Raw genomic sequence first — 17,436 nt, 5'->3', positions numbered from 1 at the left:
GAAGTGAAAAAAGGCACTAACGGGTGCTGCAAGGCACAAGTTGGTGCCTTTGAAAGGCTGGATATTCCTCTCAATTAATGGAGAGACATTAAGGGAGTCTTCAATGAACTGGCGTTACTTAAATAGATATATAGAGCAATTGCTATGCCCTCTGGTGCACAAAGTCAGTTTTAACATCAATTAGTGAGCAATTTATATGCAGAAAGAGTCACGGCAAAGCTGGAGCTGATTGAAGTCGCTCTACTGTATCTCGCGGTGTGGTCCCTGGGTGACGTGGCGCAGAGGGTCCCACTTACATAGTCGTTGACGGGAACGTGGTCCAGGACGTCTCGGGTGAAACGCTGACCTGGGGCCTCTGCGTCGGGTGCGTCCACATTTTCCACCTCAGCGTCTGAATACACACAGGGAGCAAGAAAGAGAGGAGATGTTTATGTAATTACAACAGTTTTTGTGTTGTTTGATGTAAAATGAGAAACCTCTTAGATTAAATTTTGGCTGGTACACTCTATTTCCCCAGTGGCTTGGTGCTAATTACTAACATTCAGGGGAAATACGCTGGAACTCAGTCCAAGCTTTTTCATGCTTCTGTCAAACAATGGAGTTGTTACTGTTGTGATACTAACTCATTAATCATTTTCCACAGATCCTAATTATGAAAGCCTATACATCCTTTTGAGAAAGAATGAATGAGCGAATGTAACTAAGTATGTTTACTCAAGTACTGTACTTAGGTACAACATTAAGGTACTTCTACTTTACTTGAGACTGAGATATACTTCTGCTCCGCTACATTCCAGGGAGAAATATTTTACTTTTATCTCCACTACATTTATCTGGTGGCTAGAATTATTTTGTAGATTCGTATTTCACATATAACACACACACACACTGCAAAAAATCCTTATCTTATCAAAAAATTTTTGTCTATTATTGAGTCCTAAAAGTCTTATTTTCTTAAAGCATATGAAAAATACAGCTGATTTTTCTAGAATAACATGACACTTTTCTCGGTTCTAAAGCGGCAATCCCTTATTCTTTCTCCTTTTAAACCTGCAATAACTGATCTTCTTAAAGCAAGCTGTTTTGATAGCTAACTTATCAGCAAACAGTTGCTTATGTGCATATCCAACACCCACAGAGCAACATTATCATTCATTCAGAGTTGTGTGTCTGAACACCTGGTGAATATAAGTCCAAGCTTCACTCTGTTTCAGCTCTGTTTTTTCCTCTCAACAGACTCCTGAGGGATATATCTGGCCCTTAAGCTGTTAAACGCTCTATCATCATCAGCTAACTGTGTCTATCTGCTGTTTGGCGCTAATCATGTGGTGTACAGTGGATTCTTAGAGGGTTTTTGCTGAAAACAGCAGCCTGCTGCAGCCGAAAATGATGCAATGAAATCACTGAGTGAACCAAAACATTAAAGTTGCAAGCCCGACAACTAAATAATTAAACTCACTATAAAGCTCCATAACGCTGAGGGGAGCTGTAGATTCAGGTGATAATTCTCTGTAGGTTCATCACTACAAGCAACCCCTTTCACATTGTCACAGTGTTTTCACTTTTTATATGATACATTGGGATTATAAAAATTTGTATTACAGCTGCTTTAAGAAATAGTCTAACATAGTAGCCGTTAAGAAAACAGATTCAGTAGCTAATTAATTTATTTTTAATAAGGTGGATATTGTTTGCAGTGCAAAACATGATATAAGCATCATATTAAGTAGTTAAAATAGGCTCCACCTTGACTCGTTTAAATGTTAATGCCTTGGTGATAATAATCCAATTTCTTATACTTTGAAAGTGGCCGGTCTGCATAATGTGTAGTTTAATACTTTAAGTACATTTTGCTGATAAATGGTCTGTACTTTGTGTACAATGGAGTATTTTCAGGTAGTGATACTTTAACTAGGTAAAGGACCTCAATGCCTCTTCCACCGCTGGCCATCATTCTCTCAGCTCTCCAAACACACAGAGAGTGGCTCGGGCTGGATGCTCATATGGTTGGGAAATCATGCAGTCTCTACGGACCTGCTTATGGCCTGTGGGGATGCCCTCAAGCGAGAGTGTTAATAGTCTACATTTAGAGGCACAGATGCCCCCTGCTCTCACCACTCAGAGGGGAGGGATAGATCCAGTGGATGGGCAGCTCCTGGCAAATCTCCCAGATCTTGGAGTCGAGGAGGAAGGCTGGGTTAACGATGGGCTCCTCCGCAGGAACCCACACTTGGGAGTCCTCCACCTTCATATCCATGGCCTCGGTCTCATCCACCTGCTAGAAAATACCGCATACACACCAAACATACACACACACACACACACACACACACACACACACACACACATACAGACACGTCAGAGCTTGCTAAAATGCCCAGACCCCACGCAAAGCATAGTCCTGCATTTGCGCTCTCCTCCCCTGAGCCACGCAGCAGTTCCAGCCTCATTTTTTTATCTATCACCTTACTGTTAGAGGGCGCAAACTTCCTGACTCCTGACTCCCACTGCCCTGACTCCCTCCTCTTTCTCTATCCCACCCTCTTCTCAAGCCTCAGGCATGCTCTTTCTATTATACATCATTGAAATTCACAGACAGTGATGATTTGACTTTTAAATGACTTTAGAAGTGGTCTTCATTACTCTGAGTGTGGCTGCAATATCGTTTAATGTGACAGATACAATAAAGCCTTGCATCATCCCCCCACAAACACACACACACACACACACACACACACACACAAACACACACCCTCCCCCTCAACAACAATGCTTCACTTGGCAGCCAGCACTATCAGTGGGCTTAATTTGTTGATACTGTAGTTCATGAGCTGTAAAGTAAACTATTATTGCTTAATGATAGGGAGTACATGTCAGTGTTGTCTAATAGAGACATATGAAGGGGATTTGGTAATGCTCTCCCCTAACAGTGCTGATATTTATTTTCTTCATGTATATGTAAATACACAAACAAACAAACCCCTCTTCCCATTCCCTTGCTAATTAGCAACCCAGAACAGAAAAACAGTTCACTTGACAAATGTTTTTACAAGGTGATTTTCTCCCAGTCTAAACCTTAATTGCACATTAGTTAAGCTTGACGTAGAATCCTGGGGCTATAGTAGGAGCAGGAATCATTAATATTGGGTCGTGCCCCCTCCCTTCTGTTCACCCCGTCACTCTCGCTTGAATTAGAATTTCGTTTTCCATGCTGCTTCTTGTTTGTCATCGAGTGACACAGTTGTGACATGCAGAGAAGGAAAAAAAAAAAAAAGGGAAGACTTAAGCACATTCTGTCACATAAAAGATTGCGTTTGGGCGCGGGAGGTATTTAGTCAAGCTTTTGACACACTTTCTCTCACTTTTAAGAGCTGGCCCGTAAACTAATGATGACTCGGAGGATCGGTGTAGCGGGGTGGTGGTGGTATGGCGGAGGGGGTGCTCTGGCATCTCACCGTTCCCGTGGCTGCAGAAATTAAAATCAGACTTGAGGAACACAAACAGCACTCTCTAATTGGACCTCTTAACCACTGAAGCCAAGTGAGAATTCTCTGGGAAGTAAATGGAGGTCACGACACGGGCCTCACAACATGACTTTGACTTCGCAGTTGAGAAACGACTCCAGTAGCTTGTAGGAGAGAGCGCCTGTGGGGAGGTGGTAAAGGTCAGAATTTTAGCATGGGGCGGGGATTTCTAAATGCCAGTTGACAAGCACAAAGACAACATGATTACAGCCTTCCAGTTTATACGCACTTTTGAAAGGCTTTTCCATTTTGCTATTGACAAATGATATATTATGAGGACACAAGCAACTTTTTATTTTTATTTTTACCAAGTATTGGACCTTGGGAATGATGGTAATTTGTTTTGTGTGGCCTTCTCCTGGTATATGTATGCTTTGTGCCTACAGTGCACAACTTAATTATACACCAGTAGTGGTGTAGTTAATCAATTTACCCTCTCCCACCACTGTGACCCAAGGGGGGGGGCACTGTCTACATGACACATTGTTTAAAGTGGTGCTATGTTTGTCAGAGATCAACAAAGATTTTCTCATGATACCCACATCTCTCACATAATGCATACAACACAGGTAGGGGGGTTTATTATGCAGTGTAACAGGAGGTGAATTTTAGCTTACACCCACATTCAAACAACTATTAATGAGAGTGATGGTACTTGCTGAAGGGCATTAAGGGCCCGGTCACAACAGCGTTTAAAACAGCGAAACTTCACAGCAAAAATCAATTCATCTCAATGGATTCATAAGTGGATTTGCTAGTGGGGACAAATCTGTGCAAATTTCATCAGTTCAACTTTGGTGAACTTTGACATGCAAATTTGTGGCATTGACAAATAGCAAACAGTCTTGATAGTGCTGACCTTTGAGGGAACAGACAGCTGGAGAGTCTAAAGTGGAAGGCTTATTAGCTGTGTTTCACTGTCCTCTCAGGGTATAAACTGCTCCCCAAAAGAAGAAGCGTTTGAAGAAAGTTATGAGACAGGAGTCGATTGTACAAATTCATCAAATGGCCCAATATAGAGAAAGAAGGAGGTTTCTCAGACAGCTATTGTGACTGATTAGTGTTAGCATGGGTAGCACGTTAGCGGGTAGCTCACCAGTTACAGTAGTAAACAAACGAGTGTGCGAGTAGTCGCTACTTCACCGAGTTTCTGAAACCAAATATTTTGCAAAGCTGTGCGGGCGATTTTCGCTCTGCCACTTTCTGGTCTGACCAGGCCGGATGACTGAGGACGTCAGCATCTATTACAACGGACCTTTTTAGTTCTTTGTTGCAGAATAGTCACCCTGCCACTGACTTGGCTCCCATCCTCATGCAGACAAATATGAGCTAAAACAAACCATGCTGTGTTCCTGCAGGATTTTGGTGTATTCACATCCTCTGGTGCAATGTTGTTCCTCAGCGCACTGTTTTTCTGTCTGCAGTTGTTGTCTGAGTGGGAGGTTTTGGGTTGCTGGGTGAGCTTTGGTCATCCATATTAAGTGGCCGTTTAATGGAGCAAGCAGCATCCATTGACAAACGTTAAGGGGTGTGAGGGAGGCGGAGGGCGATTTCCATGTCAGACTGGGGGGAACTGGAATGAAGCTCAGGGATTACTCCCTCAGATGTTTCATAGAGGAGGCAAATTGAAAAGGGAGGAAAAAAATCCTGGCAAACAATTCATGTTCGTCACCTGGTTCTCCCTCACAGGGCCTGCATTTCGTTATCAGCCGCTTGCAGTTTTTCCGCAATTTTTTCCATTGTTTTTTAGCTCGGCTCTAAAGCCCGCCACGGCTGCTCTGAGCCCTCTCTCACAAAAGCCTGCGGCCTGGCTAAGCTAGGAACCATTAACACTTAGTTTTAACCCCTGTGAGCTTCATGTGTTTCGCCACCTGAGGAGGAACCTGCACTGATCTCCTCCAGGGTCACACGTGGGTGGATTTCCACAGAGGATGGATCGGGGGCTGCTGTCTAATGTTCTCACACAAACCTTGGTGAGGTCAGGCCAAGGTCACTGTTTATTACCTAGATATGGCCCCCCTGATATTTACTGTATTTGTCTTGTACAATCTACTGTTTTTGTGGTGAAAACATCCTCTGCAGCAATATTAGCAGCACCGCACAGTGATGTACTGCCAAAAATAAACTTACCTTCTCTACAGAGGGGATTGGAGGGAGATGTATGGTATTTTGAATACATGAACTGAATAATTGGTTCGACTTTTTTGGAAATACATTTACTTGGTTTCTTGTAGAGAATTTGTTGAGGAGATCAATCCGATTGTGTCGTGTTTATCAACAGATGATGGCCCAGTGCACAGCTATAAGCCTGTTCATCTTCCAGGGTGCTGAAGTGGAGAAGGAACAATATAAGCGGAAATTCCAGTGCTCTCTAGGAATATCTGCATCATCTTCTCTTATTATTTCAGTCATAAATTGCTACAAATTTGTGAACAAAAAAAACCATGATTCACATCGTGGCTTCTTGGTGTCCTGGAGTAGCCTGGCAAATTACTGTAACCTGCCAAAAAATAGTCCAGCAGATGACCCCCTGTAAGACCACAATGCGTTGTTTTTCCAATTTAGTTTCTGTTTGGAGTAAACAAATGAAATACAATGTATTAATTAGTGAACTTCCGAGGTGCTGGTAAACGGATTTTCTCATCTAACTCTCAGCAAGAAAGTAAATAAATATATTACCCAAAATGTAGAACTATTCCTTTAAACACTTGAAATTTTAGAGATATTTTCAAAAGTTTTTTATTAGCATAATGAGGAAATATTTTTAATGAACATATCTCCTGGAAATGCAAATCCTGGTCTTCTTGTCAAAGTCCAGCACTTTGTACGCCGGCCGTCCACCTTAACCAACCCCCTACAAATACCATGCAGTACAAAAATGTTGCACTTCCTTCAATCGGACAAATGTTGACTGTGAACAAAATCCAGGCAAGCAATTAAGTCTTCCCCAAAATGTACTTGGGATAACCAGTTAGTAGTTTAAAGATGTAATTTGTAGGAGACAGAGTTACATTTTTGGCTGCCCAGTTAACACTACTTATCCTAACAGCTGATTCAAGGTTCCTTGGTAGATTTCTTTAGTGGTGTCATCGCAAAAGAGAAGGTTGTAGCAGTGTTTGACCATTCACTGTGACTGGTTTTAGAACTACTTAACGTAAACCATATTTTTAAACAGCCTTTGAATTAATATTGTATTGAACAAGTTGCAGAATGATCTATTTTAATAATGCCAGTCATAGTAAGGGTTCCCATAACTACTGATATAAACCCTAAGGTGTAAGCCTGGTATAAGGCACTTTCCTGGCCTAAGATGATTCACTGTGGAGCTGTGAATAAAGCCAATTAGGCTTCACAATGCACAAAAGAAGACAGAAATGGCATGGACATATGGTGCTGCCTGGGCAATTAGTGTCTGTAAACGTGGATCAGACATTACGAAGATGAGAGGAAAAAAAACAAAACAGCGTTTGGTTTTTGAGTGTAACAGCTTGTGTTCTTAACGTTTAAACTGGGACTGGGTTTTGCTTGGACTGACAATTGGATTACTCCGTTTTTAAAATGAAGCAGCGAGTGGGGAGTGTCAGATATTTGCCAGCTACTTCTTCCTAGCTACGATGTGAAATGTAAATGAGAGCATGCTAGCAGCAGAGACATTTGAGAGAAGGATTTTCTCTGTGAGCATACGGCTCACTCAGTGAATTGCACAGTGACACTGAAAAATTGGGAATTTTAATTGATTGAATTTCTTCCATTCCTTTTGCTGAAGTTCACATACAACTATAAGAACCCAGAGAAGTAAAATGAATCACTCTAAACTTGGAAAGGGAGCCTCGTGAATTTAAAAAAAAAAAAATCTTTTAAAAAATACCATTTTAAAGGCTTACCTCTCACTCAGACCTCTCTTGCGGCCTTCCCCCTTTAGGCTATTTGGGTAGAGCTTTTGGAGGAGATGATTAAAAATTAACTTTGGCTCAAGATTGACAGCAAACACCATTTGATGTGAGCCACAAAGAGGCTATGGGTTTGTGGGCAGCTTGGCGGTTTCAAAGGCACCACAAACCCCAGTTTATTCTTCAGTGAGACGGGTAGGGGTGATAGAATAACATGGACAGGCTGAAGATTTGTGTGGTGCTCACAGTGCTCTACTCCGGTTATCTCCCTACAGTATGCATGACAGCCTCCCTAGGACTACAGAGTGTCTGAGTTTCAGACAGCTGAGGGAGGACGCGTACCAGTAACTCTGTGTCTTCAGCCTCCACCTCTGCCATTGTGGGTAGTTTCCTCGTTTGGGTCCTGATGTAGCACCTCTGATGTTCGGCAAACCGGATCCCAGTGATTCCCTTTGAAAAAGAAAAAGAAATGAAGGGATACTCAGCAATTCAGATATATGTATCATTCATTAGTTTTCTGTGATGTGGATATCCCATAGGCACTGAGAAGATCGTTTTAAAACGCTCAGCCTTTTTGCTGATAATCAAAGCTCTTAAAAAGTCAGAGAAGTTAATACCTAATGAGTGAGAAGAGGTGTGTTTTGATCTTTTTTCTTTCTTTTAGTATTGTACAAAAGTGATGACTGCTTGGCCCTTGCAACACAGCTCTTGCTTTCAAGCTGAATGGAAGTAAAAAGACGGGGGTGTTCCACCGTGGCTGTATAATACTTCATAGTAGTATATATCGCACAGGAAAGCGAAGTGACATTGTTGAGAATGAAGTGTTTTCTACAGAGAGTGCCCCCATTGAATTAGCCAGTCATAGGTCGCTGTCAGTCTCTTAATCTGCGCAGTCAAGTGTGGAGTCACCCTCTTCAGCTCCACTGATGATCCTCCACCATGTGGACTCTCGTTCTATTCAGTCTGACACACAGAGCCTCAAAAGGCGAGAAAGATCTGTTAATTCTCCCTCGCTACCATTCTATGTTAATCTAAGATATTCAGCCAGAGTAAGTCTGAAAGACTTTCAGTCGATCAGATTGTATCCAATTTATTTTCTGCAGAGTAGAGCTGCTCATTCAGCATACTGTATTAGAACAGATGGCAGGATCTACATCTGCCACAGCTGCTTTAAAATTGTATCAACTGAAAATTGTATGAGTGGTACCATGAAAATGGACTTGATTCCATCTAAATTTAATTACAGTAACATGGTGATAGCTATAACGTCTCCTTTGAATCGGTTAACTTGACCATGTGGGTGCTATTTCTACATTTTCTGCGGTGCTGTCACTCTGAAAACCAGATACCAGCCACACGAGACATGATACAAAGTGATGCCTGTCATAATCTACTGCATGTAATTTCATCTGTGCGGAAAAAGGGATGGGACAATAATAGTCTCAAGCACAAAAGCATAATGTTTATGCCGGGCTTTATTGTGATGAGTCTCTGGTTAATTTGGGTCTACTGTATTGGTGAGCTGCAGCAGAAGAGGAGAGGGCAATGTTGTGATGAGATACAATGATTACTGGGGTTGGTCAACCAGAAAATGAAGGAGGACACATCAGCACAGGGATGAGAAATGGAAAAGCAATGTCATTTTAACAATGTTGAGATATCCACTCGGTGTGTTCGTGTGCAAGATGCTCATCTGCGTCGTATCAAGAGAATAAAGAACATGAAAGTGCATGCATCATTCAGCTTCTGTGAACAAAGATCTAAAGTCATGTGAGAATGTATTAGTTGGTTGATGCCTTGATACTATCAACATCACTTTCTTTATTTCTTACTCTTGAAATATCTAACCTACAATCCCAATATTTTTGCCTCAAATGGCAAAATGAAAGTTATTTTACTGGACCAAGTGAGAAAAAAATCTTACTTTTCATAGTTTTTTCATATTAAATGAAGTAAATATGACATATTACCCATTGTCAACATGACTGTGTCTGTCTGTAACCTTGGGTATACCTGCATAAAACTAGAATAAATATATCTTATTTTCTTCAAAACTGTACTCATTTGCTGTCAGTGATAGTGATCACAGAAAATCACCAAACTCCATGCAGGAGGTTATGTTACCATAGGCTATCCTCAACATCAGTAGCAGTTTCCCTGCAGTCATGGATTTGAAAAAAAGCTCCAAAGAAATTTTGGATGGGTAAACGCTGGAGGGGATTTTTGCCGCGTCCGTATTGTTTTTTCTGAAAAAAGAGTGGATTTTTTTTTAAATTCCCCTATGACCAACACATCCTCATGTTTAAAGTCTATTTGAAAGGTAGATAGCACTGACTACATCGTGGCTAACATCTTTTAGCCACTTGGATAAACGTTTGCCAATTTGTCAGCCAACTGTTTCTTTTTTTCACTTTTCCTTTATTTATTACTTCATTTTGATTATTTTTTCTCTATTTACCCATACAAAAGTCTGCCACACTATTTAACCTTTTAAACAATTACACTTGTTTATTTATTTCGGTAACTTGCAACAGTAGTTTTTCTTCTTCCAGATGTTTCGTTGCGGTGAACACAGGACTTGTTTTGTGAGGATTCTTCAACAGTAACACATCCAGGGTGTAGTGTTCATTTCTTTAATGAAAATTGAAAATATATTCATTTTTCTTCATTCCGAGAAAAGAGGTGACTCAAATGGAGCGTAAATATAAAAACTATGATGAAATCGCTCAGAATACCAGGGCAAACATGGATAATTCTGTCAAGTTAGCCATATTAGGGAGAGTGAACATCGGTACGCAGCTGGACTATGTCCACAGGATTGCAGTGAGGAAACGCAATGAGGAGGTGGATAAAAACAAGTACATTTTATCCAAAAAACCTGTGTGAAGTTTTGTGGCTTTTCAGTTGACCTTAAATGGGCATGTTGGGACTGACTCCTTAGACAACCCTAACATTTTCAGGGGATTGGTGACAGTGTGGTGGAGGAGCACCTCAAGACAGCTACTGTTTTTAAAGACATGTCAAAGACAGTACAAAATTTGCTGTTGGACTCCATGCTGTTAGTGCTAACAGATTTCGTTCTGGAGGAAGTAAAAAGCGTGGATTTATCGGCATTCAAGCAGACGAGATGACTGACATTTCCACTCACTGCCAGCTGGTGCTTGCGCTACACTACATCGATGCCAACAGTAGCATCCGTGGGCGGTTTTTCGAGTTCGATACCCTCCAGGACGCAACCACCAACACCATCGCTATAGTGCTTCTGGAGAGGTTAAGCACCATTCTTCCAAATGGACAAAAGGCCAAACTTATCACCCAAGCTTACGACGGGGCTAGTGTAATGGTAGGAGCCACCGGCAGAGTGCAGCGTTAGATAAAGTATGCCTACAAAAATGCTCACTATGTCCACTGCAATGCACTGAAGCTCATCATGCAGCAGGCAACATCAAACATCCCCAGAACTGACACTTTTTTCCAACCTTGCTGGATTTTCTGTCTTTTGCTCCAGGTCACCAAATTGAACTATCATGCTTGACCAAGTGGCTGCGCAAAGACTCCCCTGAGCCTCTACAACATGATGGAACTTCCACAGTCGCACCGAAACACGGTGTACGAGCACAAGGATGACCTCCTAAAGCGTCTCCAGACCATCAGAGACTCTGGAAACTTTGATCCCCCGACTGTCAGGGAGGCTGGGGGCTTTGTGGAGACCCTTGAAGATGACGCTTTTTGTTTTTTCCTGGCATTGTTCCACAAGATCATGCCAAATTTGGACATGCTATTCAACCAGCTGCAGAAAAGGAACATCAACTCTGTCTTCATTAAAGCACTTGTCCAGAGGTTCACAGACAGCATACTAATGATCAGGTACATAACTATAATTACTATTGGCTGATAAAGCTGTTGTTGTTTGACAGATGAGTTGCTCACTTCCAACGGTCTATAAAAGCCTAAATGTGCCTTGTCATCAAAGTGAATGATTATCATAGAGCACATCACAGTTATATGTGTTTTAGAATTATAAAAGGAAAGAGAAGAGACAATCAGATTTGGATAATAATGAAGGTAAAGTAGTTGTTAAACACAATTTGTAATAACAGGCTTATTCGGCCTGGTTGTTATTGAAGATTGCAGATTCAAGATTAACAAGAATCAAGATTAACTCTATTGTCATCAGCACCAGCTCATAACGCGACGGAGGATGCTAGGACCAGGAGAACAACAGATATTTTTTCAGGCCTGGTGGTATGTAGAAAAAAAAAAAAACAAATAAAAAAAACAACAATCCACCCTAAACAGACGCGGAGCACAGCTGTGTCAGCTGTGGCAATATGCCATATATTTCCACAGCTGACCGAATAACGCAGCAGGGGGTCTGCAATATATATTTGCATTCATATTTTTTTTTCACGTTGTAGATTCCAGGTTTATGACAGAGCATTCACAAGCAGCATGATGATTTTTTTTCATCCACACAAATAGGAAAGAAATTCAGTGTCAGTCAAGACATCCTCACATGTTACAGATGAAATATTTATTGAAATGCCCCCCTAGATCTTGTTTTGTTGGGGAAACCAATATGGAGTTAAAAATCAGGAGAAGTAATTAATGCAATTAGGAATAATGGTGTTCAAACTTTAGTAATCACATACTTGACTTGGACGTGTGCATGTGTTCAGTCAGAATCACTTTCATCAAAATAGCTTTATTGCAAATTTGAGCAGCTGATGTATCTCTTACAGGTATGTGATACCATCCTGATGCATGATTCTTCATCCAGCACCTCATTAGTGCAACACTGTTGCATGGAGAGTTGTTCCCAAGCGCATTGGAGGTGTAACGCATGTTGAACAAGGCCAGGCTCAAAACAGAACTGCCCCTCATTTATGAAAACAGTGAGGTCAAGGCTTGCAGTGGTGCAGTGCAAGAAGAACAACCTTCAGAGCCCTTTCACAGAGACTGTCAGTCTTCTCAAGACCCTCAACACCACATCCATGACAACAGCTAAAGCCGAGAGGTGCTTCTCTAGTTTGAAGAGGATCAAGACCTTCCTGAGAAACACCATGACACAGGATCGCTTTAATGCTCTGGCTATGCTCTCCGTGGAGAAGAAACTTGTCAGGGACATCCCTAACATCAATAAGAAAGTCATTGAGAGTTTTACCATTTAGAAGGAGAGAAGAACAAATTCTGCAAATTCCTCTACAACTAAGCTGCCAGTGGTTTTCTCGCACATTGATTTTTCTTGTATATAGTTGTCCTCGGTCTCATTTGCTTAAATTGGTCATGGACATCAAAACTTAATTGAGACTGATGAATTATCAGTGAAAACTCCGCATGGCTGCTTTTATCAATAACCAGGTATCAACAGTAGTGTACATTTGTTCATGTTCAGCCCCAATGTAGTGTTTTTGCGCTATGTGCATAGTTGACCTTTTAAAACAAATCTCAAATAATTCCATGTGTGACAGGTCAATTGATTTACCAGAATGTTATTTTGGGTATTTACTTCAGTTAAGTGTTTTCTGTTTTCTATCAGTTATCATAGACCCCACAAATTATTTTTGAGTTTAATTCAATTTAACTCTGTAAAAGCCCCTTTACATATATGTGTGTGTGTGTGTGTATATATATATATATATATATATATATATATATATATATATATATATATATATATATATATATATATTTATATATATGTGTATATTATGGCAATTTATTGATTTCAACTTGGTTAAAAAAATATACCTTATTTTGTAATATTTTTTATTTGTGTATATATGTGTGTTCTGCACTGCAAATTACTTGAGTGGGGCTGTTCTTGGAGATGACCACTAGATGATGTTGTTACTACTACTACTGCTACACATCTTCAGTTGTGTACCCCGACATCGCTGGGTGTTTTGACCTTTTGTCGAGACATTTCACTTGAAACCTCATAAAGGTACTACACACAGTAGCTAAAAAAGTAATACCATCACTTACCTGCTTTCACCTATTACCTCAAACTCATCTTCCACCTCCCACGTAGATTAAGTAGTAGGACTGGTTGTTACAATTCCTGAAGTTTGTGCGCTACAATTGACTTGAGTGAGGTTGTTCTTGGAGATGACCACTAGATGATATTGCTACTGTTATGACACATCTTCATTTGTTTACCTCAACACCTTGTTGTGTTAAAAGGTGTATTTGTGTTGTGTTAGGCTGGTCTTTCAACCAACCAAGATTTTCCTAGAAGGTTGCCGGCCACAGATCCTCTGCCAGCCAAAGATTTAGGTTTGTGGGAAAGGGCAAGACATCATATAGGACTCTGATAATGAAACTAAACCTATTTGACTCCATGCTCTACAGTTCACTCCATGTGATTTTCCTCCTCTCAACACCATCCCACCTCATCCAGCAGCCTTGCTTGGCTTGTGATATTGCTTTGGCACACCTGGCTGTTTCGTTTTGGTGACGCACCTCCTCCACTACCAGGTGTTGGCATTCACTTGGTGCAGCCCTTTGCCAGGTACTGTAGGTTTCATTGCTCCCAGGCCAAAGGCCCCTCCGTCTTGTTGGACATGGCCCACTATATCCTGGTGTCGGAGGGTGGCATTTGTGTGCAGTACTCCTGCGGCTGGGGACCATTTCTTCCCTGTTGGTAGGGTTAGAGCAATGCCTCTCACAACCGAGTCCTGAGATTCTGTGAGTGTCATGTCTAGCCTTGCTTTGGCACATTTATATTGCTACATCAGGCTAGAGATTGGCAGTGAGAGAGCTCTGTTCCCGTAAAGTCTTATGCTGCTGAGGCATCTTGGTAGCCCAAGCCACTCCCTCACATGTCAATTCACCAGTCTCTCCAGCCGACTGGCATGGGAGTGACCTCGTAAATGGTAATTGGCTACATGAGTTGGGGCAACAAACCAAATTGAAAGCACAAAAGATTTCAAGTTTTCGAGATTTGCTTGAAGCCAGTTTTTGTACCCTGCCTGAGTTGTTCCAACTGCTCCGTGTCTTTGTACCATCGTCCGAGGCTGTTGATGGGCTTCTCTAAAGTGGTTGGTATCGGGTCATCGTTGACAATGAACTTTTCGTTGGTAAGATGGCCTTTGACAATGGATATATTGTGGGATTTGCTGGGTTTGATCTCCATTTGTGCACATTAGATTTTTCCCTGGATTTTATCCAGTGGGCATTTGGTGTATGCTTTTGTTGTTGTTCTTTTGGGGTCATGTCATCCATGTACACCCTGATTGGAGGAAGACCTCTCTGACCCTCCTGTCATTTCAGAACCTGCCACTCCCTCCTGCCCTGCAGTAACCCCAGCTTTCCCACCTTCAGCCACCCGACTCTTCCCCGCCCACCTACTTACCTGTTACCAATCCCCTAATCAAGTCCCAGTATATATACAGGCCAATTTCCATTCATTCCCTGCCAGATTGTCTATTGTGCTTCCACGCTGTAGCGTTCCAGCAGGCATACCTGTTTTTGTTGGTTTCCGTCTGCCTGTTTTTGACCACCACCCATTTTTGGCTTGTGCCCTTTGCCTGCTCCTTTTGCCTTTTTGCCTGGATTATCTGCCTGCCTGTTACCAACCCTGCCTCCATCCTGACTTTGCCTCTGGTTTGCTCTTGCCTGCTTATGCCTGTTGAGCTTTATTAAAGGTGAACTTTTACCAGCATTTTGAGTCATACTATTGAGTCCTTTTTACCTGAGCTGTAATAGTGTTTACCATCATGTTTTACAGCATCATTACTGCACTGCTGTCCATCTTGAAATTCTACTACACTTTTCAGGTGATGGAACCACCTGCCCTCTGACTGGGCTCTCTTTGTGATTTGGACTGTCATTGTCTAATCAGATTCAGGTGTAAAGTTGGGGTCAAAATTTGTGCTTGTAACTTGATTCCACTGGAGGTTTTCTGGGCAAATCATTCAGGTAGGAGGCTTGGTGGTTGGCCCAGAAAATGCTGGAGAGACAACATATCTCATCTGGCCTGGATCTCTATGTGGGGGTTGTCTCTTGTGAGGTATCTGTTCATCCTGCACTGTGGAATTTTGTAGTTGTTATGGCTAGTTGCCTTACTTTTAGTGGAACTGAATTTTCTACAATTTATTAAAAAAAAAAAAAGTGTGGGGGTGGGGGAATCCGATCTGGCCTGGGAACACCTTGGGGTCTCCCATTATTAATGGGAAAGCGTTGCTGGGGCGAGGGATGTCTGGACTACCTTCCTCAACCTGCTGCCACTGTGACCCACTTCAGAGCAGAAGGAAATGGATGGAAGGAACTACAAACTTTGGAATTATTTTTGAAAATCACTTTAAAAGTTGTCTTAATGGGTTCAAATTAGGGTCAATGAGTCCTGACAAAACTTAACATAAGGGTGGGATTTATAGCAGCGCTGTTGTACAGGGTTCTTTTCAGCTGTGAAGCATTTTCTTTTCTGGATAATCACTGTCTGTATTATCATAGCAATGTTTAACTTGTATTGCAAGAGTTGGAATGGATTTGCTAATGTTCTTGCGTTCTTCTAGTTTCATTGTTTTATCCTCTTTCTTATCCGGATGTATTGCTTAAATTAACAATATCAGACCAGACACTCTTCCTGCAAAGATGCATTCTTAATCATACACCCTGTCATTTTGTGGCTTGTTTTCATTGTTTTTTTTAGCCTAAAATCAGATGGATGAAATCTTATTTGAAAGCACTTTGCTGAAGTTTGAAAGAAATTCTCATTCTGGGTCTTGACTAAAACTAATCCACTAATATTCTGACTAATAAGTTTTTTTTCGTTGACTCGAACTAGACTAAAATGTTTAGTTTTCTTTGACTAAGATGACACTAAAATGCCCAGAGTTTTAGTCGACTAACTCACTAAAAATGAGTTTGACTACAACTAACATGGACATTGGATCTCAGGACTGGGACAAAGACTAAATCTAAAACTAGCTGACAAAATTAACACTAGTGTAGTGGTGTTGGTGGATGAGCACTTCAACCTCATTGCATTTGTATCAAACTTAGCAAAATTTCTAAAAACAATAGATACACTGTTTGTGTTATAGCTAGCATACATGCTTTTCCAATGCAGTTAATATCCACTTCAGAGAGGATTTACTAATATGCTGATATAATACTGAGAGATTAAATGGCTAAAAAGTCATATGGACAATGCCAGCCATTGTAGTTTTTGGCTATGAAGGTGAGGTTGCTACACTAGAGAATCTATCAGAACGATATAGTTAGAAAACAGCGAGCACTGAAAGAAAAACTAAACTAAATCCAATGAGAAACAAGGCCTGTTTAAAAAACATCACATTTACATGAATTTTACTTATTACAGATTGACTCCATTCACAAGCTCCTTCTTCCAGCATCTTTCGTCATTTATGGATGTTGGTGACCTCGAGCTTCAGGCGAGATGCCATTTGAAGGTAAGCAGCTAAAACAAGAAGACCGACAACTGCTGCAGTATGGCCTCAACCATAAATTAATTAGGTGTGGCCAGCAATACCTGTGATAAGAGGCTGTTTGGTCTACATTGCTGTTCTACCCACAAGGTGGTGCAGTGGTAAGCCTCGGAGCAAGACGCTCTGGCTCTAGGCCTGCTGGTTTCCTCCCATAGTCCCACAGTGTATTAGAATGACCAGGAGTTGTCTTGTTAATGTGGACCAAACACTACGTACTGGTAACTGCAATGGCATATATTGATGAAAAGATGAGCCTACGCTCAGATAATTTTGCTTTAAAACTGATGATTCAGCCACACTTGAGAAAGACCAAGTGTGGTCAAAAATCAGAGCGGCTACATGGACTATTAGAAACATCTGTAAGTATAATATAAACATCTTTCGGTATAAAAGGATTGTAGTTGGGGGATCTAGATATATTGATTAGGACTCCGGACTGTCCCACAGTGAAACTAGCTTCAGGACATCACATACCCCAGTGCTTGATGGCTCTCAGGCTAACATGATGAACCCCTTAAACAGATACTCTGTACTGTAGGTCAGTAGGTCTACAATGCTGCAGTCTTA

General features: G+C 41.3%; 2 protein-coding genes across 12 annotated transcripts in view; one reads left to right on the top strand and one right to left on the bottom strand.

Annotated features, from left to right (window-relative positions):
• tnmd (tenomodulin) overlaps window positions 1-17,436 on the bottom strand; it is a 56,984-nt gene that overhangs the window by 5,493 nt on the left and 34,055 nt on the right. Inside the window, exons 4-6 of one of the 2 annotated variants that reach the window (XM_040119357.1) lie at window positions 7,757-7,864; window positions 2,116-2,278; window positions 297-391 (exon numbers count right to left, since the gene is read on the bottom strand). In XM_040119357.1, the coding sequence (XP_039975291.1) occupies window positions 297-391; window positions 2,116-2,278; window positions 7,757-7,864 (366 nt within the window). The remainder of the gene's footprint in view (window positions 1-296; window positions 392-2,115; window positions 2,279-7,756; window positions 7,865-17,436) is intronic. The other variant, XM_040119358.1, reaches the window with a different exon arrangement.
• pcdh19 (protocadherin 19) overlaps window positions 14,358-17,436 on the top strand; it is a 225,426-nt gene continuing 222,347 nt past the window's right edge. For 4 of the 10 annotated variants that reach the window (XR_005706543.1, XR_005706542.1, XR_005706540.1 and 1 more), the window contains exons 1-2: window positions 14,822-15,063; window positions 16,743-16,833. The gene's annotated coding sequence lies outside the window, so the exon portion shown is untranslated. Of the gene's footprint in view, window positions 14,497-14,805; window positions 15,064-15,146; window positions 15,196-16,742; window positions 16,834-17,436 lie in introns of those variants that run through there. The other 6 variants (XM_040119348.1, XM_040119347.1, XM_040119349.1 and 3 more) reach the window with 5 other exon arrangements.

Source organism: Xiphias gladius, chromosome 23 (genome assembly GCF_016859285.1).
Source record: "Xiphias gladius isolate SHS-SW01 ecotype Sanya breed wild chromosome 23, ASM1685928v1, whole genome shotgun sequence".
Lineage (NCBI taxonomy): Eukaryota > Metazoa > Chordata > Actinopteri > Istiophoriformes > Xiphiidae > Xiphias > Xiphias gladius.
This window is presented reverse-complemented; position numbering and strand designations above follow the sequence as displayed.